Raw genomic sequence first — 24,286 nt, 5'->3', positions numbered from 1 at the left:
GGGAACTAATATTTAAAAAATAAATTTAAAAACAACTTTTTATTTTGAGATAATTGCAGATTCTCATCCAGTTGTAAGAAATTATACAGAGAGGGGCCGGCCCTGTGGCTTAGCAGTTAAGTGCGCGTGCTCTGCCACTGGGGGCCTGGGTTCGGATCCCGGGCATGCACTGATGCACCGCTTCTCCGGCCATGCTGAGGCTGCGTCCCACATACAGCAACTAGAAGGATGTGCAGCTATGACATACAACTATCTACTGGGGCTTTGGGGGAAAAATAAATAAATAAAATTATAAAAAAAAAAAAAAAGAAATTATACAGAGAGATCCCATATGCCCTTAACTCAGTTTCCCGCAATGGTAACATCTTACATAACTAGAGCAGGATGTCACACCCAGGAAATTGACATAGACAGAATGCACAGACACTCATTTATGTCTGTGTGTGTATTTAGTTGGGTGCATATTGTATATTCGTGACCACCACCACAATCAAGACACAGAACAGTTCTGTCTCAAGGATCCCGCATGCTACCCTTTTATAGCCAGTGCCACCTCCATTCCTCCCTCCCCCTCATCCATGGCAGCCACTAATCTGTTCTTCATCTCTAATTTTGTTATTTCAAGAATGCTATATAGGGGGCCGGCCCCATGGCTTAGCAGTTAAGTGCACGCGCTCCGCTACTGGCGGCCTGGGTTCAGATCCCGGGCGCGCACAGACGCCCTGCTTGTCTGGCCATGCTGAGGTGGCGTCCCACATACAGCAACTAGAAGGATGTGCAACTATGACATACAACTATCTACTGGGGCTTTGGGGAGAAAAAAGGGAAAAAAAAAAGGAGGAGGATTGGCAATAGATGTTAGCTCAGGGCCGGTCTTCCTCAGCAAAAAGAGGATTGCCATGGATGTTAGCTCAGGGCTGATCTTCCTCACACACACACAAAAGAATGCTATATAAGTGGAATCATGAAGTGTATAATTTTGGGGGGGTTGGTTTTTTTCACTTAGCATAATTCTCTTGAGATCCATCTAAGTTATTGCATGTGTTAGTAAGTTTGTTCCTTTTTATTGATGAATAGTATTCTCTGGGATGGATATAACACAGGTTAACTATTCACCTGTTGAGGAATATCTGGGCTATTTCTGTTTTTTGGCTATAATGAATAAAGCTACTGTGAACATTCACAAACAAGCCTTTGTGTGAATGTGAGTTTTTGTTTCTCTGGGATAAATGCCCAAGAGTGAAATGCTGGGCTTTGTGCATTTTATTTATTTATTTATTTGTGTGTGTGTGTGTGTGTGTGAGGAAGATCAGCCCTGAGCTAACATCCGTGCTAATCCTCCTCTTTTTGCTGAGGAAGACCGGCCCTGAGCTAGCATCTATTGCCAATCCTCCTCCTTTTTTTTTTCCTCCCAAAGCCCCAGTAGATAGTTGTATGTCATAGTTGCACATCCTTCTAGTTGCTGTATGTGGGACGTGACCTCAGCATGGCCGGAGAAGCTGTGCTTCAGTGCACGCCCGGGATCCGAACCCGGGCCGCACAGCAGAGCTCGCGCACTTAACCGCTAAGCCACGGGGCCGGCCCTGTGCATTTTTAATATCCCATGAGGCAGGAGCATCCAGACATGATTGTTGTTTTCATTAGTGTTCTGGTTACAGAGTTGAACAGGTTTTGAGGGTCCTGCTCCAGTCATATTTTTCCCATGAGTCCTGTTATTTTAATGGGCTGTTTTGCCAAATGTGAGGCTTTTCAGGGATGCAGATGCATCTACCCTGTCACATCTGAAATGCTTACCCTGGGTGGACTGAGGGTTGCAGGAGTGGGTGGCGTCATGATCAGTGAAGACTGGATTTCTCTCCTCCTTTCACTCAGGGATGATGGCCCCTCTTCCTCTGTCTCCGCGCTCAAGCGCCTGGAGCGCAGTCAGTGGACGGATAAGATGGATTTGCGGTTTGGTTTTGAGAGACTCAAGGAGCCTGGTGAGAAGACAGGCTGGCTTATCAACATGCACCCTGTAAGCACCTGGGCTTGTCTTCTGTCCTCTTCCCACTCAGGATGGCAGCTGCACCCCTTGTTCTGACATAGCCCTTGTCTGAAGAGTGGGTGACACCTGGCAGGAACCTGTTTGGGTGATACAGGTAGAGATGGGATTGTTTGTAGCTCTCCTGCTTTCCTCTTTAACATCATTGGGCCATAAAGAGGCCACTGGGAAGACTAAGGTGAGGGGTGTCCCTGTTACCCATAAGAATAAAGCTTTCAAGGATGAGGGAGAAATTGAGAGAAATCCCTGTCTGGAGGCTGTTATGATGTGGTTCTTGTGAATGGAGCTGGTACTGTTTATGCAGGGGTGGGGAAAGGTTTTCTTTTTAGAGTGCTCCATTTCCCAAAGAGTCAGAGGAAAGGGCTCTTGTACTGTGTAGAGGGTAACTTGGTGCCATGTTGACTGATTCTCTCTTAGACTGAGGTTCTAGATGAAGATAAACGCTTGGTCAGTGCAGTGGATTACTACTTTATTCAAGATGACGGGAGCAGATTTAAGGTAAGCCCCTGAACTCCAAGAAGCTAACACCTACTCGGTGATGTGGCGTGGCTGGGCCCAAAATAATCAGTGTTCATTTGTCTCTGCAACTATGAAGAGAAAGGTTGGGAGGCTTCTAGTGTGCAGCTGCCCAAAGGCCATGGGGAACATGGGCCCCTTGAAGTGGCGTTAGTCCCCACTTAAGATGTCCTAAGAGAAGCTAGCTCAGAAAGACTGAAAGATGAGCGGTGTTATGTTTCTTAGACTCTTGCCCCTGCAATATGCACAGTTCCTAATTTCCTGTTGCACCATCTCCCTTAAGAGATGTCAAGGTCAAGGATGCATTTGATCTAGGGTGCTTACAGGTAGAACAGCAAACAGCCTGTCTTCACTTTTCTCCCATTTTTCTTTCTTGTTGCCCCTGGATGGATTGGTGACTCTTGCAGGTGGCCTTGCCCTACAAGCCATATTTCTACATTGCAACCAGAAAGGTAAGTCTGTGGTTCATAGAATCACATGACCTGTGCCTCGTCCTGTGGGGGCTCCAGAACAGGAAATCAAGAGGCTTCTAGAGAAACAAGCAAGGAAAGAAATGGATTTTACTGACGGAAAGTCCTTTCATTCTGATCCTGATTTAGGGTTGTGAGCGAGAAGTTTCATCTTTTCTCTCCAAGAAGTTTCAGGGTAAAATTGCTAAAGTAGAGACTGTCCCCAAAGAGGATCTGGATTTGGTGAGTATCACCTGGACCTTCCAGGGTAAATGAGGCCGAGTCCACCCTGCCCATGGGGTGAGGTGGGAAGAGGCCAAATTCAGCACTGTGGGTGTGGGGCAGTACAGATGCTGGGGCTTTGGGACTGTCCGTACGTCCTCTTAGAGAACACGCAGGATTGGGCAAGGTGCTTTGGAGTTGCTGACTCTTTGATTTGTGCATTTACCTTTGGGTTTCTCTCGTTTGATTTCCCAGTAAAGTCCTTTTTCTCTTGAACTCATGAGCACGATCTCTTCACTGTAGCCAAATCACTTGGTGGGTTTGAAGCGAAATTACATTAAGCTGTCCTTCAACACCGTGGAGGACCTTGTCAGAGTGAGGAAGGAGATCTCCCCTGCCGTGAAGAAGAATCGGGAGCAGGGCCGTGCCAGCGACACCTACACAGCCATGCTCTCCAGGTCAGCTTCGTTCTCATAAGCAGAGCAGGACTGCTCCCCATCTTTCCTAAGTTGACAACATGGCTAGGAGGTGGGAAAACTCATCAATAAAGTTACCTTAATGATCAGCTTTGTTTGATGTGGAAACACTTGAGCAATTAGGTAGAGTTTCTTGAATGCTCCATTTGTGTTAAATAAATGGTGGCTTCCCAGGTTGTGTTTTATTTTACATTTTCACTGTCCTTTTCTTACATAGGGGGTGGATTTGTGGCTCCAAATTGAGTTGCTGTAACAGTAAAGACATAGAGTCCTGATCCCACAACCTTAACACAAGTCTGTTTTCATGGTTTATGGCAAGTGTTAAACTGTCTACTAATTTTATTAAATGCCTAGATTTACGTAGCACATCTTCTCCAGAGAACTTTGGGTTTTATACAGAAAAATTTAAATTCAGGACACCAAACACTGTTCATCAAGTGTTTAGGCATCAACAGTAATAGGAGGGGCCAGCCTCGTGGCTTAGCGGTTAAGTGCGCGTGCTCGGCTGCTGGCGGCCTGGGTTCGGATCCCGGGTGCGCACTGACACACCACTTGTCAGGCCATGCTGTGGCGGGGTCCCACATGAAGTGGAGGAAGATTGGCACGGATGTTAGCTCAGGGCCAGTCTTCCTCAGCAAAAAGAGGAGGATTGGCATGGATGTTAGCTCAGGGCTGATCTCCCTCACAAAAAAACACACCAAAAAACAGTAATAGGAAACAGAGTAAGAGATTAAGAAGAGGGAATCTTGGCTAATTAAAAGTTATGTTGACTTCAGAAGAACTATCATATTCTCTGGCAAAAGAATATCAATTTGTGATGGCTGAACATTTCTGTAGCCTCCCTCCCCCTATGGCCCATAAATTACTTTTCAGAGTGTATTGCAAGATATAACCAGAGACTGAGTCCCCAGAGGCCTGAGCCTTCTAAATTCAGTCTGTCCTTTTTTTCCGTTAATAGTTGATTCAGTATTTGGAAGCTTAGTGGACTAATATTGAGTGAATATTCTAGTGGTGGTTTTTTCCCCCTTGGATATGATAAGAATAACTACGATACAGAAATAGTTACCATTTACCATTCATTTCACCATGCCGAGAGTTTTGTGGCTGTTACCTCACGATGCTCCTGCTGGTAGGCCTGTTACTGTCATCCTCATTTTCTTGATGAAACAAGCTCAACCAGGATGGGTCATGTCTGTAGATGTGCCTCCCAAGTCACAGAGTGTTTCCTTCTTTTAATTGTGGTGTAACTTGAATCCTAGAAAACGCACACATCCTAAGTGTATGCTGAATTTTCTTGTGTCTGCTCCTCAGCTAGGGGGGTCCTCCAAGGTCATTCCTTAAGAAAGGCCTGTCCTGGTCATCTGAGCCACCTCAATGTACCTTTTGTGTTTACTCCGTTTGGACTCTAGTCTTCCCCTCCTCTAGCCCCTAGCAGAGTGTAGTTGAGAACCTGCTCTCTCTCTCCATTTTGCAGTGTTCTGCAAGGAGGCAGTGTGATTATCGATGAAGAGGAAACCTCTAAGAAGATCGCTGACCAATTGGACAATATTGTGGACATGCGAGAGTATGATGTGCCCTACCACATCCGCCTCTCCATTGACCTGAAGATCCATGTGGTGAGTGGCCCATCGCTTACAGGCAATTCCTAACAGCCAGGAGGTGATATTGAAGGATAAATCCGTAGAGAAACAGACTGCCCTGGACAGAAGTCAAGTTCTTTAGTTAATGTACTACATGTCCTGCAGGCTCATTGGTACAATGTCAGATACCGAGGAAACGCCTTTCCAGTGGAAATTGCCCGCCGGGATGACCTTGTTGAACGACCCGTAAGTACTGCTTGCATTTCCTCCATCCTGAATTTCCACTTTTTTCTGGAGAGATCTAATTCAGTGCTGAAAGGGGAATTTAATTCAACGATTTGTTTGCTTTTTCGTCAAATACTTTCTTAAAAGAATTATGGAGTAGTCACTTTTATCATCAGTTACTGACCTGAGAGTTTAATTTCACTTTGCATCTATACATCACCACGTGACATCAGTATTTGAGCTAGGCTGGATCTGAATGTTTGAGGGAAAGCTCTGACTTCCATTTTGGGTGGTTGATAACAAAGTGATGTGAAAAATGGGTTCATAACTGGAAGGCCTTGGTTCAAGGATGGCTTTGTGATCTTGGGAAAATCTCTACTCCATTTTCTCGTTTCTAAAATGAAGATACTGGCTCTGTACTGCAATCTCCTGTCAGGATTGTCATCAAGGTCAAAATGAGGTAATGCATCTTAAAGAGCTTTGAGACTCAGGTGTTCTGTAATTCTAGGCTTTTCCTAGAATCAGCTGCTCTAGCCTTTTCTCGTACATGTTTTAATTTTCATACCATCAGTGAATCGTGGTATTGACATAGGTTTGTCAACCCCAAGATACCTGTCCCACTTCTTTTGGAACCTTTTCCCATGGCAGCTTGACTCTTGCTTTTAGCAACTGGAGTTGGAGGTGGAGGTGGTGGGTGTCGAGAGGACCACTGAGGTCTCCAGATCTCAGCTTTGTTTGTGGCCAACTTAACACTACGTTTTGTCCCTCCAGGACCCTGTGGTTTTGGCATTTGACATTGAGACGACCAAACTGCCCCTCAAGTTTCCTGATGCTGAGACTGACCAGATTATGATGATTTCCTATATGATTGATGGTCAGGTAAGCAGTGCCTTCTGGCATATAAGCTCCCTAGGAACAGGGACATCATCTAGTCCCCAAGCCAAAATAGCATCCACCCCACAATTGGTATTTCTTGGGTAAATAATGAGTGAGTGGAGTCCAAGAAAGTGAACAAGCAAGCTGTTTTGACATCCAGCCATGCTCCTGCCTTCCAATAGAAATCCGAGACATTTGGGATTTAAGTAGTGTGTCTCTTCTTAGGAAACTAGGGCACCTTCAAGTTGCTGCAGAGATTTTTTTTTTTTTTTTAAGATTTTATTTATTTTATTTTTCCCCCCAAAGCCCCAGTGGATAGTTGTGTGTCGTAGCTGCACATCCTTCTAGTTGCTGTATGTGGGACTCGGCCTCAGGATGAATGGAGAAGTGGTGCCTCGATGCGCACCCGGGATCCGAACCCGGGCCACCAGCATCGCAGCGCGCGCACTTAACCACCAAGCCACAGGGCCGGCCCCGCTGCAGAGATTTTTGTAGTTCGAGTTTCTGGTCCATGTGTTGAGAGGTGTATCTTCAACGTTGTGTCTCTAACTCACGCTGACTGCTAATGAACTTCCCAGGGCTACCTCATCACCAACAGGGAGATTGTTTCAGAAGATATTGAAGATTTCGAGTTCACTCCCAAGCCAGAATATGAGGGGCCCTTTTGTGTCTTCAATGAACCCGATGAGGTAAAGAGGTGTCACTTGGGAAACTGCCCAATATTTGGGGTAAAATGGGAATAAGAGGCATGTTGACACTTTTAAGGCCTTGGCGTTTATCTAATCAGAACAGCAGCTCACTGGACTTGGTTGTCAGTGGTGTGGTCCTTGTTCACTTGGAGGCATGGGTAGGAGGTGGAAATAAAGGGCTGACGTGAGGTTGCCTTTCCTGAACTTTGGGAGAGGTACTTGGAAATAGCTTGAGGAAGAGAAAAAGCGACTGACTGCTATGATTTGTTGAGTTCAGGTTCATCTCATCCAAAGATGGTTTGAACATGTCCAGGAGACCAAACCCACCATTGTGGTCACCTACAACGGGGATTTTTTTGACTGGTGAGTCTTATGTCTAATTTGTGAGTAACTAAAAAGTGTTCAGGAGGGGATGTTGCACGACAATGTGAGTATACTTAACACTACTGAACTGTACACTTAGAAACAGTTAAGATGGAAGGAAAAGGTGTTTGGGGGAAGGGGATGAGGAGCACCACTTGGTGGCGTGAGTGGGCTCCTCACTCCGTTAGGATTTCCCAGGTTTGCTCGAGTGTCCCCTGGGGGCAGTCTTCCTTGTCTCTGACGGAATTAGAGACTAAATGCCCCTTTGTGCTTGTCCCTAGGCCGTTTGTGGAGGCCAGAGCAGCGGTCCACGGACTGAGCATGTACCAGGAAATAGGATTCCAGAAGGACAGCCAGGGGGAGTACAAGGCGTCCCAGTGCATCCACATGGACTGTCTCAGGTAGGCCCTGCAGCTTACCCGGAAGCTCATATTAGTGTCTCAAGGGCTTCCTGTGAGGGAGATCCAAGGCTCCCCTCTCACACACGCTGGTCCTGTCACACCCTCTTGAGGGAGGAAGATGGCCTCTGAGAAGCAGCTCCCATCACTTGAGAGGACAGCAGCTGCCAGCTCTGGCCAGATCTAGGGATGTGCTGTCTTTCATCGTTTCTTCATGATTCATTCAGTCAGCAAACAGATGTTGAGCATCGGCCCTTGGGGTGGGTAAGCCAGACCAGAAAGAAAGGCCTGGTAGAGTGAGGTCCTGGTGCTTCGGGGGCTCCTGGAGGGGCCTCAGCTTCTCTACATGAGGTTGGGAGGCGGCAGCCAGGCTATCTCTCAAAGGACAAGCACAGTGTCCAGACAGGCTGAGGTGTCTAGGCTCAGGATAAGCATGTGAGGTAGCCCAAAGTGTCCAAAGGGAGCACCAGGAGAGGAAGGAGGTCTCATGGGCCTTCTGTGCCCTGTGAGAAAGGTGGGTTTTATCTTGGCCATCACGGACAGCCATCGACACATTTAAAGCTTGATCCATTTTCTGTTTAGCCTTGGTGTTATGGCACGTGGGTTGGAGGGTGCAGGCCGAGTCGTAATGTGAATGGGTGAAGAGAGGGCTGGACATGGGAATCTATGGATTGGGGAGGAGGGGCGCATGAGGCACGGGGAATGCTGGTTCTCAGGGTTTGGGATGGGCTCCTGAGGGGTAGGGCAGAGCTCACATTCAAGGTAGAAGCAGACTTGGCAGCCCCATCCACGTGGATGATCCAGAGACCATGAGGCACAGCAACGTGGTAAGAACTGTGGTAGTGGATGGACTCGAGAAGAGGAGTAAAAAGGAAAGAGGTGGGGGCCCTCAAGGGAGGTGGCGATGCCAGGGAGGCCACAGCGGGGCATTTCTAGGGGAGAGGATGGCCAGTAGCGTAGAGAGGTTGAAGGGGGTGAGACTGGACGCAGCCAGTAGGAAGCTACAGGTCTCAGGGAGACAGTGGTGTCAGTGGTGAGGAGGAAGTGGAGAGGGGCACAGGGTTGAGGGGCATGAAGTGGCCTTGAGTGTTTCCATGCTGAAAGGACTGTGTAAGGAGAGTAGAGGAGTTTGACAACGGGCCTGAGGGGAGAGCAGGGCGACCCCAGCAGCACCAAAGGGACAAGCTGCGGAGGGGTCTGGGAGAGGCTGGAGGGTGTGGGTTCCTGCCCGCTCACCTTTGTATTTCTCTGAGGGTGAGAGGGAAGGCCACAGGGCTGAGAAGACTGGCTCTGGCATCTCCTAGTGTTTGGGGGTACATCTGTGAAATTAACTGGATCTGGGTGAAAGGTTTTCACAAGAGGCCTGCGGCATGCAGGGTCTTGGTGGAGATCCTTGAGGTACCTGTTAGGACTCTGTGTCTTCCTGTGATATGTTCAGCTTTGCCCCCCCACGGGTTCCTGGGCTTCATGTTGGAATCACCTCTGGCCTTTGCTCTCAATCTTCTTCCTAGGTGGGTGAAGAGGGATAGTTACCTTCCTGTGGGCAGCCATAACCTCAAGGCAGCTGCCAAAGCCAAGCTGGGCTACGACCCCGTGGAGCTGGACCCTGAGGACATGTGCCGGATGGCCACCGAGCAGCCCCAGGCATGTGCACCACCTCCGTGCATTCACCTTCCGCTCTGGTGCAGTGCTCACTGGGTGCCTTGTTGACCTGACTTACTGATTCTCTCCTCAGACTCTGGCCACGTACTCGGTGTCGGATGCCGTAGCCACGTACTACCTGTACATGAAGTACGTCCACCCCTTTATATTTGCCCTGTGCACCATTATCCCCATGGAGCCTGATGAGGTCAGTGTCTCGCTTGGCCCCTCAAACCATTCTCAACACACTACCTAACGGATCGGGTCCCGGACAGCCAAGGCGGATGCGGCTGTGGGATTTTGGTGTTTGATTCAAAGCCTGGCTCTTCCCTGTAGGTGCTGCGGAAGGGCTCCGGGACACTGTGCGAGGCGTTGCTGATGGTGCAGGCGTTCCACGCCAACATCATCTTCCCCAACAAACAGGAGCAGGAGTTCAACAAGCTGACAGACGATGGCCACGTACTGGACGCTGAGACCTATGTGGGCGGCCATGTGGAGGCTCTCGAGTCAGGCGTGTTCCGCAGTGACATCCCCTGCCGGTTCAGGATGGTGCGCCCCTCCCAGCTTTCCTGAGGCTTGGGCCTCTTCCCATCGAGTGCTGGGGTGGGACCCCGAAGCCACAAGGGCTGAAGTAAATCCTTTGCCCACTTCTCGCCTTGAGGGCCCCTCACTGGACGTCCTTTGTCTGGCCTGCCCTTATCTAGGGCACTGCAGGGCAAGCACTTGGTTCCTCCTGGAGCATTCTCTCTGCAGCCTCCTAACTGAGGTAGGTTGGGTGGTACCAGGGTGTTTTCCCATCTCACCCGTGTCCTCTCTATCATTTGCACTAGAATCCTGCTGCCTTTGATTTCCTGCTGCAGCGGGTGGAGAAGACCATGCGTCATGCCATTGAGGAAGAGGAGAAGGTGCCCATGGAGCAAGTCACCAACTTTCAAGAGGTAACACTCGGCAGGGAGGCGGGAGAAGCCGTCTGTTCACATGCTCTGCTTTATAGACTGGCTTCTTTCAGTAGCAGGTTTATTATGTGCCTACTGCGTGCTGGTGCTTGGGCACGGGGATAGAAGACACAGGGTCTCTTCCGGTCTGGTCTGGCAGGACAGGGCAGTGTCGTGGTCACGATGAATGACCCGACTTAGTGAGTAGGAGAGTTTCGCAGAGGAGGCGATGGGCTCCTGAGCTGGCTCTTGGAACAGGTGGTGGGCTGATATGGGATGGAGAAAGGCAGGCGACGGGTCTCACGCCCAGTTCACTTGGACTTTATTTTGTAGGCAGTGAGGAGCCACTGGAGGCTTCTTATTTATTTTTTGTTGTTAAGGAGACTTTAAAAATGATGACAGTTGGGGGTGGGCCCGGTGGAGCAAGCAGTTAAGTGCACGCGCTCCGCTGCGGCGGCCTGGGGTTCGCCGGTTCGGATCCCGGGCGCACACCGACGCACTGCTTGGCAAGCCATGCTGTGGCGGTGTCCCATATAAAGTGGAGGAAGATGGGCACGGATGTTAGCCCAGGGGCAGTCTTCCTCAGCAAAAAAGGGGAGGATTGGCAGATGTTAGCACAGGGCCGATCTTTCTCACAAAAATAAATAAATAAATAAAAAATAAAAATGATGACAGTAAATTTCTGCATATTACAGAGTAGGATATAGTGACTATAAAATCCATCAAATAATAGTTAGAAAGCGCCATTTACAAAGTGTTCCCATGACTGGAGACCCCAGGCACCTCCCACTTTGCTGGTTCTGTTCCTTTGGACGTGGCACACCTCGGGTCTCGCACTACTCAATACTACAGCATATTCAGTGATTCTAGTGGTTTGGAGTTTTTACCAGTTTTAGGATTGATTTCAAGAAACATCTTGTAGCAGATTCACTATTCTCTGCAAACTGTAAAGTACTGTGCAGCTCTTGCCAGCTACAGCTATCATATACTCTCAATGAACCAACCTGGGAAGAAGAGAGTCTAGGCTGAATAACAAATATGAGTTAAAGAATGCTTTACAAGGAACAAAGATATTGCTTTCAAGTCTAAGAAACAACTAAATGAGTGAGGAGAGTGAGGCTGATGCTCATCAGGGGCCTCCAGACGCCTTAGTGAATCCAGAAGTGAGCTCTTTCTAGATGACAGGTAGATCTCTTGTTAGGTGTTTCCAAAGTCCCTGAGAGTATTCCCTAAAGGGCAGCTGAGGATCTTTAGGAAAAGGTCCACAGGGTCACCTTTGTGTTCCTGAGTGATCATCCCGGCAGTGGTGTGGAGCACGGCTAGTTGGAGGTGTCAGCTGGGGGCTCACAGCAACATCTGACATGTCCAGGTGTAGTCCCCCCATCCGAACTTAGCTTTTTAGTCATCCCAGCCTTCCTCCCTTCTTGCTTGGACCTTCTCGTCTTCCCTCCCTAAGCAGTATTTTAGAACATGCCTTAGAGCGGAGAAGGATAGAGTGATTGTTCTCTTAATGATTAATTCAATGAGAAATAATAAGTATTACGTTTCTGGTGTGTCCTGTTCTGTATGATAGATATTATTTCTTTTAATCATTTTTTCCTTACAAATTTGGGTGTGTTTTTTATTTTCACTACTTTGGAGGGTTTTATGGAATTTTTTAATACCAAGGGCAATTTTGCATTGAAGTGATTTTCTAATCTGACTTTACCAAATTTAATGTATTTATTAAAAAAAGATGGCCAGGGGCCGGCCCGGTGGCGCAAGCGGTTAAGTGCGCGCACTCCGCTGCGGCGGCCCGGGGTTCGCTGGTTCGGATCCCGGGCGCGCACCGACGCACTGCTTGGCAAGCCATGCTGTGGCGGCGTCCCATATAAAGTGGAGGAAGATGGGCACAGATGTTAGCCCAGGGCCGTCTTCCTCAGCAAAAAAAGAGGATTGGCGGATGTTAGCACAGGGCTGATCTCCTCACAAAAAAAAAAAAATAAGATGGCCACCCTCCTGGTTAATTTTTTTCTTCTGGCTAATTTTTGCGTCTATTTAGGTGTTTTTCAGTTTTCTCTCCTCTTGAATGTCTAAAGCAGAAGTTGGCAAACTACACCCCATGAGGCCTGTTTTTGTACAGCCAGCAAGTGAAGAATGGTTTTTACATTTTTTAAAGGTTGTAAAAAACGAAATGTGACAGACTGTGTGTGGCCAGAAAATCTAAAGTATTTATTATCTGGTCCTGTACAGAGGTTGCTAATTCCAGATCTAAACGATTTTTTTAGCCAATTTGTCTAAGAATGCCAATGTATTAAATTATCTAATAAATATTATTAGATTAACTCCTAAATATAGTAGTTTTCAAATTTTGGTGTTGTGTACGTTTTGTACAAAATAAACTTATCAAAATAAGTACATACCTAATGTTCTGATTTAACTGGGTATTACGTTGTGGGGAGTGAACAAAAATATATGACCATCAGAAGCCTGTTGAGGGCCGGCCCCGTGGCTTGATGGTTGAGTGTGCGCGCTCCGCTACTGGTGGCCCGGGTTTGGATCCCGGGCGGGCACCAACGCACTGCTTCTCCGGCCATGCTGAGGCTGCGTCCCACATACAGCAACTAGAAGGATGTGCAACTATGACATCAACTATCTACTGAGGCTTTGGGGGGAAAAAAATGGAGGATTGGCAATAGGTGTTAGCTCAGAGCTGGTCGTCCTCAGCAAAAAGAGGAGGGTTAGCGTGGATGTCAGCTCAAGGCTGATCTTCCTCACAAAAAAAAAAAAAAAAAAGAAGCCTGTTGAGCTTTATTGAGACTTATATGATTTCAGTGACTATTTTTTGTTTTTTAGGACAATATTTTTATTTCTGAAAGTTCTCTTGGTTCTTCTTTTTTTTTTTAAATAATTTATTTATTTATTCCCCCCCCCCACAAAGCCCCAGTCGATAGTTGTATGTCATAGCTGCACATCCTTCTAGTTGCTGTATGTGGGACGCGGCCTCAGCATGGCCGGAGAAGTGGTGCGTCGGTGCGCACCCGGGAACCGAACCCGGGCCGCCAGCAGTGGAGCATGCGCACTTAACTGCTAAGCCACGGGGCTGGCCCTGTTGGTTCTTTTTCAAATGTGCTTTACTTATGTATTTTTTTAAAGGGGACTCTTTCTCTTCCTGTATTTTAGATGTTTGTTTTGTCCTTAGTATTTCTTTTTTTTTTTTTTTGAGGACATGTTCCACATTTTATTTACATTTTAAGACTATCTTTAATCTCAAAATCACATATTCATACACCTATTTCCTTTTTGTTGATTTCCCTTACTCTTAAATGCATGGTTTGTCAAACACTGTAAACAAATATTTACCATGTCTGTTACATGTAATACACAGGAACAACTTTTAATAGAAATTCATCGACCTCACCCATGAAATTTTTTTTAATTATAAATATGGGTATCAAAACAATCCTGAACAGGGCTGGCCCCGTGGCTTGGCGGTTAAGTGCTCGCACTCTGCTGCTGGCGGCCCGGGTTCGGATCCCGGGTGCGCACCGACGCACCGCTTCTCCGGCCATGCTGGGGCCACGTCCCACATGCAGCGACTGGTAGGATGTGCAGCTATGACATACAACTATCTACTGTGGCTTTGGGGGAAAAAAGAAAAAAAACAAACAAAAAAACAATCCTGATCATATATATATATATATTTTGTGTGTGTGAGAAAGATCAGCCCTGAGCTAACATCTGTCAATCCTCCTCTTTTTGCTGAGGAAGATCGGCCCTGGGCTAACATCCATGCCAATCCTCCTCCACTTTATATGGGACGCCGCTACAGCATGGCCTAACAAATGGTGCGTCGGTGCGCACCCGGGATCCAAACCGGCGAACCCTGGGCCCCTGCAGCAGAGCACGTGCACTTAACCACTTGTGCCACTGGGCCAGCCCCAATCCTGAACATATTTTTGATACTACTAGTAGTTAGCACCCACACTGCTTCAAAAATTAACGCAATTTATGACAATATTCATTGTGCCTGCTGCTTTAGACAATTTCAACTGAAGCTCTTTCATTAAGCAAGATGGATAAAGCATGCTATTTGTTTTTCCTTCTTGAGATTTTTACTTTTCAGAAACACACATGCTTAAATAGCCATCTGACGCTTCTCGCCATGCTTTCATCTTGTAAACCTGAATTCCATTTTGAGTACTCCAGGTTTATGCTTAAATGACAATGCCTTAAGAGAAAAAAAATTGTGCTGCATTTTTCCTCCTGTTACCTAAAAACATAATGGGTGTACATATATTAAATATGTTCTTACAAATGTCCACGTCATGTTTACCAGCTGGAATTCTTTTAGTTAATGTGTGGGTATTCTGCATCGTGATATTTAATCAAGACATTAACATGAGTAAAAGGTTGCTGATTTAAGACAAGTTTGAGATCCACTAAAATTAATTGTTGTATGTTTGTCCTTCTGGTGGCTGTGGAAGCTTCATGTTTTTTTTTGGACATCATTAGACGTCTTAGCTCTTGAAGTACAACTTTAATGCTATATGAATTTTGCCATTTTGCTAACACCGGTATGCTCCGTGCACCCACCATTGCACTGGAATTATTTATTCCATTCATATTAATTTTGGTTACAAATCTAACTGGTGGAGGAGCTTCTGGATATTTAGGTCCACATTCTACTTTCAGGCTATATATTCTGTTTTATTTATTTATTTATTTATTCATTCATTCATTCATTCAGGCTATATATTCTGTTTTATTTATTTATTTATTTATTCATTCATTCATTCATTCATTCATTCCCCTAAAGCCCCAGGAGATAGTTGTATGTCATAGCTGTACACCCTTCCAGCTGCTGCATGCGGGATGCGGCCCCAGCATGGCCGGAGAAGCGGTGCATTGGTGCATGCCCAGGACCCGAACCCGGGCCGCCAGCAGTGGAGTGTGCACGCTTAACCGCTAAGCCACGGAGCCAGCCCCAATATGTATATATTCTGTTTTCATAATTTGTCTGTGGAGACTGCCATCTTCTCCTGCAACCTGACGCAGCTGCCTCTGGTCTTTAGTATTTTTAGCAATGCTCATTTTAGCATTTACTCCAGGAGGTTTATTCTCTGAAGTTCTCAGGGGTCTCTTCCCACTGTGTCTGCTCTTGGTCTTGGGTGTTTCTTCCCATGATCTGTAGTTTTGGAATGTGAATTCATCTTCAGCAGGAAGTCCCAGGCAGCCTGTTGAGGGCCATCAGGTAGTTTTAGGGTTGTTTCTGCCTGGTTCCACAGAAGTGACGCCTGCCTGGGGTTCCTTCTTATCTGGTTCCTTGGCTGGAGGGTTCCCAGACCAACTGGAGTACATAAACTACAGACCTGTTGGAAGGGCTGGCCTGTGGTGACAGGTGCTCAGGGAAGACATTTCTTCGTCCAAAGCCCAGAATAGTGGTGGTTTTGGTGAGCAGATTTGTTCTAGTTTATCATTTTACAGAAGTGGCCTTTGAGAGTCCTGCCTTTATTTGGGGCTCTGCATTTCATCTTCCTGTAGTGTGTAGGTTGCCTTTCTCCGAGGAGGTATGAGAAATGTGCAGAAGAGCTCACACTGTGGGCGTGAGATGGCCGTCCTCAGAAAGGCCTGCGTGCAAGGCTGGCCCTTGGCTGGCACCTGGGAACTTGGGATTCAGGAGGTTTCTCGCCTTTCTCTGATAGGAGTGCCTCACGTAGCTACATTGCTTGTGCAAACATTGTGTTTTATGCTGAGCACCTGCTCTCCTTCTGGGAGTCCGTAGTTTTAAAGATTTTATTTATTCATGTTTTTCCCCCCAAAGCCCCAGTAGATAGTTGTATGTCGTAGGTTCACATCCTTCTAGTTGCTGTACGTGGGACTCGGCCTTGCGTTGGACGGAGAAGTGGTGCCTTGGGGCGCGCCCGGGATCCGAACCCGGGCCGCCAGCATCAGAGCGCACGCACTTAACCACTAAGCCACGGAGCCGGCCCATGGGAGTCCGTAGTTTTAGTACATGCAGGCTGAGGTGCCCATGTGACCATCCCCAATAAAAACCCTGGGTGCTGGGTCTCTAGGAGCTTCCCTGGGGGACAGCACTTGGCACGTGTTGTCACAGTCTGGTGCTGGAAGAATCAAGCTCATCCCAGCTGGAATCTGGACTCCTCCTGACTTCACCCGATGCACCTTTTCCCTTTGCTGATTGAGCTGCGTCCTTTCACTGTGAGTGACCAAACCCTGCGGGTGGTCCTGGGGACCCCCACACAGGGTCCAGCTTCTGTTAGGCACCCTCTGAGTTAACTCACTGCTCTGGTTTTGAGTCTGCTCTTCACTTTTGCACTCTGGGATAACTTAGAAGCTCAGTTCTGCATTTACAGGGATAGTTTTCATATTTCATGCAGGATTTCTAGGTGTTTGGTATCAGGAGAGTTTTTAGGCTAACAGCTCAACCCTTAACTGGAAACAGAAATCTGATTCGTTGGTTTATAAAGTAATGCTGGAGACAGTCTAGAACCATGCGGTTCAGAGCCTGGTGTTTGGTCCAAGAGGGCCTGTGCTTGAGCCCACGCTACCTCTAGAGCCTTCTTATCCATCAGGTGAGGGCTCGCTGGGACGGGGACAGCGTGTCACGTGCCTGCACCGCGGGGGCGCCCAGGAAGGGTAGCTGTTGATACTCCAGCCGGGTCCTGTACTCACTGGCAAGTGGGCCACAGACAGTCTTAGGCAGTTTTCTCCCAACCCCAAAAGTTGTTCTGGGGTAGAGGCTGCTATTTCCCACGATGTTGTCCTCATTAGAGTTCTGCCCTTTCCTGCAAGCCTCCAGCACCTCTGGGGCCTGCTGTTGGTGGCCACTGTTAGTCATCCATCTGGGACTTGTGGTGCTTTCTTTGTTGCTCTGGCTGTGCAGTCTCCAGTTTTTATCTTGGTCACTAGCCTCCACTTCTTTCCCCTTTCTCTTTAGGTGTGTGATCAGATTAAGACCAAGCTCGCCTCCCTGAAAGATGTTCCTAACCGAATTGAGTGTCCCCTTATCTACCACCTGGATGTGGGGGCCATGTACCCCAACATCATCCTGACAAACCGCCTACAGGTAAGACAGATTCCCACATCAGAATCAAGCTCTTTCTGCCTGAACTCTAATTGCTCCCTCTCCATCCCCTCCACAGCCTTCTGCCATGGTGGACGAGGCCACATGCGCCGCCTGTGACTTCAATAAGCCTGGAGCAAACTGCCAAAGGAAGATGGCTTGGCAGTGGAGGGGCGAGTTCAGTGAGTGTCGGCCCCAGGTGGGGCTGCTCAGCGGGAAGCAGGTGGGCAGTTCTTTATCACAGACTCTTCTCCCATTACCCCTCCTAGTGCCAGCCAGTCGCAGTGAGTACCATCGGATCCAGCACCAGCTAGAGTCAGAGAAGTTCCCTCCTTTGACCCCAGAGGGCCCAGCCCGGGCCTTCCATGAGCTGTCCCGAGAGGAGCAGGCTAAATATGAGAAGAGGAGGCTGGCAGGTGAGCAGCCTGGGACTTAGCTGCAGCTTTCTAAAAACTGTGTCTCCTCTGACTTTTGGGCCTGCGTTGGGCTGTGTTGGTACATCACAGCCTGAGGTCAGTTAAACCAGTTGTTGAACCAGATCAGATTGTGTGAACTAGTTCTTCCTGTAGGCTTCCTTTCTTCATTTCTCTTTTGGCAAGTGTTCAGATAATGACCTCTCCCCGCTGTGGTCTTGGCGTATTTGGCCCGTTTGTACTGGGGCTGCCCTCTGTCTGATATGACAAACTAGCAGCATATCTTTCTGACTTTTCTGCTCCTTTGTGTTAACCTAGAAAGCCATGTTTATTGACATTCTTGCATCCTAGCTTTCTTTGGCCTTGTCCAGAAGGTCCAACTGTCTGCTGTGTTGAGTCTCATGTGCTCCCTGCTCTCCATTGTGCCTCAGATTACTGCCGGAAAGCATACAAGAAGATCCATGTGACCAAGGTGGAGGAGCGCCTCACCACCATCTGCCAGCGGGAGAACTCTTTCTATGTGGACACGGTGCGCGCCTTCCGGGACAGGCGCTATGAGTTTAAAGGTCTCCACAAAGTGAGTCTGACCTTTGTGAGGTTGGAACAGAGTCTAGTTTCTGGGATGAGAATCCTTGTCTAGTGCTGTCTGGACAGTCGTGGCTCCCCCAACTGGGATGCATTGCTCTCTGACCTCTGGGCTGGCACATGCATTCAGACAATAAATGCTAGTTGTTTTTAATTTTAAAGAATTAAGGGCCTGAGGCCTTGCAACTATTCTGAATGATTGCTTTTGAAGTAATTATTTAGAGCAGGGGTCAGCAAACTGTGGTGGGCTGGCCATTTTTATAAATAAAGTTTTATTGGAACCGAGCCGTGTTCCCCTGCAGCAGGGAGGTGAGCAGCTGCGGCAGAAACTGAGGCCCACACGTCTATGGTATTTGCCATGTGTCCCTTTAGTTTGCTGACCTCAGACTGGGAAGAGTTAGGGGAATGTTTTTACTAACATGTTTAATCCAGTTGGATCAAGGAAAATACATAGCAACACCTCAGCTGTAATATCAACAGGTAATAGTTTTATATTTAAGCAGGTTGAGTTATTTCTTCTGAAAGACCTTCCTTCACTGCTAGACTCAAAAAGGTCCCTGCTGCTTGATCATCTCGCATCCTGCCCTGCCCTGATAGACAATTATCATCACGTTTTATTATTATTATTATTACTATTATTGTTGTTGTTGTTTTATTGTGGTAAAATATACATAACACAACAACTTTTTTTAAGTGTACAGTTCAGTGTCATTAAGTACGTTCACATTGTTGTGCAACCATCACCACCATTCATCTCCAGAACTCTTCATTTTGCAAAACTGAAAGCCTACACCTATTTAACAATAATCTCCCATTCTGTTTTCTGTCTCTGTGAGTTTGACTCCTCTAAGAACCTCGTATAAATGGAATCGTATGATATTTGCCTTTTTGGGACTGGGTTATTTCATTTAGCATAATGCCCTCAGGTTTCATCCACGTCGTAGTATGTGTCAGAATTTCCTTCCTTTTTAAGGCTGAATGATATTCCGTTGTATGTATATACCACATTTTGTTTATCCATTCATCTGTCCGTGGACACTTGGGTTACTTCCACTTTTTAGCTTTTGTGCATAATGCTGCTGTGAACATGGGTGTGCAAATATCTCTTCAAGTTCCTTCTTTCAGTTCTTTTGGGTATGTACCCAGAAGTTAAATTACTGGATCATATGGTAACTATTTTTAATCTTTTGAGGAACTGCCACACCATCTCACTTTATAACTATTAGGTTACTTCTTCATCCATCTCCCGAATCAGACAAGTGCTGAAAGTGTAGTTACTGTCTCCTTCAGAGTCTAATGCAGTACCTGGCACATAGTAGGCACTCAATAAGTATCTTAATTTTTTTTTTTCTTTATCAAACCTTTAAAAAAAAATTCTTCTCACATTGGATGGGGAATTTGCTGAAATATTTATGGCCTTCTCTGCATGTCTTTATCAGTTGCTTTTATCAGGGACCTCCTGGGTAGCTCTTGCTCACCTAAGTCCAGTTAACACAGACACACACAGGCCTGGCTCCTCGTCTTAGGACGCCTTGGCCTCAGGATGGCCAGCCATATCACAGAAGCCGGGAATGTGGTGTCTCAAGCCCACCCCGTGACACCTGTTAGCTAAGACTGGCTTCCTCACGTGAAGCAGGGGGAACTGATCTGCCAACGCGACCCCCACCAGCACAGTGGGGGAGCTGTCCCTTGGCCTCTTCGCTGAGGCTCGGCCTCCTGGGGGTGCAGCCTGTCTGTGGACATGAGGGCCAGGTGTCACCATGTGTCCCTCGGCTGGGACTGGGTGTTACTGGGGTCCTGTGCCCCACCCCCCTGGCCCAGTGTTCCTGATCTGATGGCTTCCAGTCTGATACAAATTCTGTGGAGCCTTTCATTCGTTTGAGATGTTTGTTGAGTGCCTGTTATGTACCAGACACTCTTCTAGGTACGGAGAATACATGAGCTGGGGGAGTAAAGGTGAAATGTTCTCAGACAGGAGGAGAATGTAAATGTTTGACCACTGTGACAGCATCTAACTCAGCAAACAGGGAAAGAAATGCTGCTCAGGCAAGAGTGAGTTCACATGCCCCTGAGCACCCATGTCCATCACCCTCCCTGGTGGTCGTGTCCACTTTATTGAAGTGAAATTGACATAGGGTAAATCTCACCCTCTCAGGTGGGCAGTTCTGTGGGTTTTGACAAACGCACACAGCAGTGTAACCACCACCACAGTAAACAGAACGTTTCCATTGCAACCATTCAGAATAGCACACGGTCCTTTGTTAGCTTTGCTGTGTCCGTCTTCCAGTGCTTGAAACAGGACCTGATAAGCAGTTGGTCCATCTGATGGCTAATGAGTAAACTGTTATCTTAAGATGTTGCCTCTAATGATGTGTACTTTGCTCTCTGCCTGTCAGCGGTTTCTGAGGTCTGTTGTTTGAGAAATCCTGTAATTCAGCTTGTCGAGTGCAGTAACTAAGAGTAAATTGAATAACAGGACTCGGATTAGAAGCCCCTGGACCTCTTTGGTGGAGCAAAACCCCTGCCTCTGTTGCTGGTCTTCAGACGTGGATTTCATTTGCTTCTCCAGCCAGCTGTCAGGTTCTGGGTTCTGTCCCAGGAGAGTGAAGTTGCCCCAAGTCTGAGGTGTCCAAGTGGGTTGTTGCTGTAACAGAATATTTTCTCCTAGTCATTGGTCTCACAAAACAAAAATGTGACGTGGACATGTTCCTCTGTGTTTAGAACTCCTTTCAGGACATCTGCCGTACACGAAACAGTTGTAGATTAAAGGTGACTCCTAACATGTGAGAAGCCACCCTGTTGTTCTGGCCTGGGAGTCGTGCAGACCCTGTAAGGGACAAGTCAGTGCTATATCCACATTAAATTTCTTGGGTGTAGTGATGGTATTGTGGTTATGTAGGAGAATGTCCTTGTTCCTAGAAATTGTGTGCTGAAGTATTTAGAGGGGTTGGGTCATGACATCTACAACTTTCAATGGGTTGTGCTAATAGAGAGAGAGAATGGAATAAAGGAAATGTGGCAAAACAACAGTAGTTCCTCCAGGAGAAGTGGGTACAATCTTCACGGTACTGTGTTTTCTGTGGATTTGAAATTTTCAAATTATTGAAACCTTGGGCCATTGACTGAAGAATGTGAGCTGGGAGAATCTAGGAGGTGATCAGTCTTTGTGTGGTTCTCAGGTGTGGAAAAAGAAGCTCTCAGCAGCCATGGAGGTGGGTGACGCGGCTGAAGTGAAGCGCTGCAGGAACATGGAGGTGCTGTACGACTCCCTACAGCTGGCGCACAAGTGCATCCTCAACTCCTTCTATGGCTACGTCATGCGCAAAGGGTGCGCTGCTTCCTGGGGGCTCTGGATGCCTGCAGGGCGAGTGAACGAATGGGCGAGAGGGGAGAGTCAGGGACCTGTAGGCCTCCATCCAGGGAATCTGGGAGCGAGCAGGGCTGGGGTGGGGGGTTGAGCAGCAGGGCCGTGCTGACTCAGAAGGTCTAGGATGCTGAGGAAGATCAATATCACTGGACGTGTTTGTCTGAATGTCCTAGGCTGGAGGCAGCGGTTTGGTAGTTTCTGGCTTATTTATAACTTAGTGAATGTCATCATTTGGGGATGTGGAGAGGGTCTGGGCAGTTGCTAAGCAACACCGTGTGACTAATGAGAGGTGTAAAGCCGGCTGAGAAGTTGAGAAAGCCAGGAGTAGGGGGTCTTAAAGCCAATACAGAGGGTGTTTCCAGGATTGGGCATTGCAAGGAGGTGAGGCAAAGTGGGGCCCGAGTGTGTCCACTGGACACAGTGGTGAGTGGGGGCCATGGGGAGAGCAGGTCACTGAAAGTGGCTTGGCCACTGTGGGTAGGGGGCATGAGGAGGGTCAACACGAGCGGCTCTGGAGAAGGAGAAAGGTGGTGGTGGCGTCAGGGTTTAGGTTTGAGGGAGGGTCCTTTGTGTATTTGTTGTTGCTTTTTAATGACAGAGAGAGAGGGGCAGAGAGCAAGGCTAGAACCTGAGCAGAGTTCCATGGGCAGAATGGGCTGGCCTCAGGTCACCTGACACCTCTAGCTGAGACCCTGTGTAGGAACAATGAGTCAGGTGGCCAGGCGGGAAGCTGAGGGTGTCTGCAGGCTTGTATTTTCTCTGAGAAGTCGGAGGATGAGCTGGGGTTTGGGAGAATGGAGAAGGCATGAGATGATGATGGGCAGAGTGGGAGAAGGCTTATGGGGAACACGTGACCATCTGGGCTAGTATTGAGTCCTGCTGAGGCTGAGGTCATAAGCTGTTACAGTGGCAGCGTGCTGCATTCTTCCAGAACTTTCCTGAGCTGAGCCTCACACCCTGAAGTAGGGACAGAGAAGTGTCCTCAGCACAGAGCTAGATTCCGCCTTAGTTCTCCTTCCCTGCTTCAGACATCCCCTTCTTGACATCCTTCTCTCCCTCTGCCTCATGACCCTCTGGAGGGAGCCTCTCTCGCCCCCAGTTGTGACTGTCCTTCGCAGGGCCCGGTGGTACTCCATGGAGATGGCCGGCATTGTCTGTTTCACGGGGGCCAACATCATCACCCAGGCACGGGAGCTGATCGAGCAGATTGGGTGAGCGCTGCGCTTTGGTCAGCCATGGGTGTGGCGTGGCCTAGTAGGGAAAGCTGGGAGGTCCGGGAGTGGGAAGAAACAGGTTGGCAAAGATGGAGTTGGAAATTGGTGGATGTTTCGTTTCATGGGTTCATGGCCAGGAAGGGCCTTGTCTGCTGTCAGGACTTGACACTGGGTTCTCACTGTGTGGGGGCCACTGTCCAGCATCCTTGTGGCCTCATTTCTCTGCTTCTCTGAAGGAGGCCCTTAGAGCTGGACACAGATGGAATATGGTGCGTCCTGCCCAACAGCTTCCCTGAAAACTTTGTCATCAAGACGACCAACATGAAAAAGCCCAAGGTGACCATCTCCTACCCTGGGGCCATGTTAAACATCATGGTCAAGGTGAGTCTGGGTCTCCAGCGAGGGGCTACCATCGGGGCCTGGGTTCCTAGCGCCGCCGCTCTGACAGGGTTTTGGGAAAGGGGGCTGTGTTGACTCTCTGACTGGCACACTCTGCTTCCTAATTTCAGACCACGCTTCCTCCACCATTCAGATTGTTTTTCTGTAGCCTGCGGATCTGTACCGAAAATGCTATGCTTAAAAGTTACTTGAGTGAGTCTGTGTTCCCCTTCAGCGTAGCACCCAGACTATCTTGCTTTTAACTTTTTATTTTGAAATGATTTTAGACTTACAGAAAAGTTACAAAGATAGAGAATTCCTATATACCTTTCAGCCCACTTCCCCTAATGTGTTAACATCTTCTATAAACCACAATACAATTGTCAGAACTAAGAAATTCATGTTGGCACAACACTGTAATTAAACTACAGTCTTTATTTGGGTTTCTCAGCTTTTCCAGGACCCCACACTGCCTTTAGTCGTCCTGTCTCCTTAGTCCCTTTCAGTCTGGCAGCCCCTCGGTCTTTCCTGTCTGTCATGACCAGGACACTTCAATGAGTACTGCTCAGGTATTTTGTTGACTGCCCCTCGATTTGGACTTGTCTGTTGGTTCTTGTTATTGGATTGAGGTTATTTGGGTTTTTTGGAGGAGGGCCACAGAGATGACATGCCGTGTGTTGGCATTCTGTTGGTGCCCAGTGTCAGGGTCTGTGCTGCCGGTCACTTGGTGCAGCTGCTGCCTGCTGGCTTCCCCACAGTCATGTTCTGGGAGTGAGTCAGTGAGTCCACAACCCAGGAGAGGAATTAAGCTTCCCCTCGAAGACCAAGGAGTGTCAGAGTCTGGCCATATAT

The 24,286-nt window shown here is 47.8% G+C and overlaps 1 protein-coding gene and 1 pseudogene across 5 annotated transcripts in view; one reads left to right on the top strand and one right to left on the bottom strand.

Moving 5' to 3' along the window:
- POLE (DNA polymerase epsilon, catalytic subunit) overlaps nt 1–24,286 on the top strand; it is a 64,303-nt gene that overhangs the window by 5,459 nt on the left and 34,558 nt on the right. For all 5 annotated transcript variants that reach the window (XR_015549838.1, XR_015549837.1, XM_087423525.1 and 2 more), the window contains exons 2-23: nt 1,873–2,014; nt 2,459–2,539; nt 2,965–3,009; nt 3,157–3,249; nt 3,532–3,686; nt 5,179–5,320; nt 5,450–5,530; nt 6,281–6,388; nt 6,964–7,074; nt 7,352–7,437; nt 7,719–7,838; nt 9,347–9,479; nt 9,571–9,684; nt 9,813–10,025; nt 10,307–10,414; nt 17,352–17,480; nt 17,557–17,659; nt 17,747–17,893; nt 18,322–18,467; nt 21,655–21,803; nt 22,961–23,053; nt 23,293–23,437. Coding sequence is in view for 3 of the 5 variants with exons in the window: in XM_087423525.1 (XP_087279651.1) it covers nt 1,873–2,014; nt 2,459–2,539; nt 2,965–3,009; nt 3,157–3,249; nt 3,532–3,686; nt 5,179–5,320; nt 5,450–5,530; nt 6,281–6,388; nt 6,964–7,074; nt 7,352–7,437; nt 7,719–7,838; nt 9,347–9,479; nt 9,571–9,684; nt 9,813–10,025; nt 10,307–10,414; nt 17,352–17,480; nt 17,557–17,659; nt 17,747–17,893; nt 18,322–18,467; nt 21,655–21,803; nt 22,961–23,053; nt 23,293–23,437 (2,644 nt within the window). In the remaining 2 variants the exon portion in view is untranslated. The remainder of the gene's footprint in view (nt 1–1,872; nt 2,015–2,458; nt 2,540–2,964; nt 3,010–3,156; nt 3,250–3,531; nt 3,687–5,178; nt 5,321–5,449; nt 5,531–6,280; nt 6,389–6,963; nt 7,075–7,351; nt 7,438–7,718; nt 7,839–9,346; nt 9,480–9,570; nt 9,685–9,812; nt 10,026–10,306; nt 10,415–17,351; nt 17,481–17,556; nt 17,660–17,746; nt 17,894–18,321; nt 18,468–21,654; nt 21,804–22,960; nt 23,054–23,292; nt 23,438–24,286) is intronic.
- On the bottom strand, nt 14,732–15,100 carry LOC106801745 (ubiquitin-conjugating enzyme E2 variant 2 pseudogene; annotated as a pseudogene).

Source organism: Ceratotherium simum, chromosome 35, assembly GCF_057802395.1.
Source record: "Ceratotherium simum simum isolate JZ-2026a chromosome 35, ASM5780239v1, whole genome shotgun sequence".
In the NCBI taxonomy this organism is placed as follows: Eukaryota; Metazoa; Chordata; class Mammalia; order Perissodactyla; family Rhinocerotidae; genus Ceratotherium; species Ceratotherium simum.
This window is presented reverse-complemented; position numbering and strand designations above follow the sequence as displayed.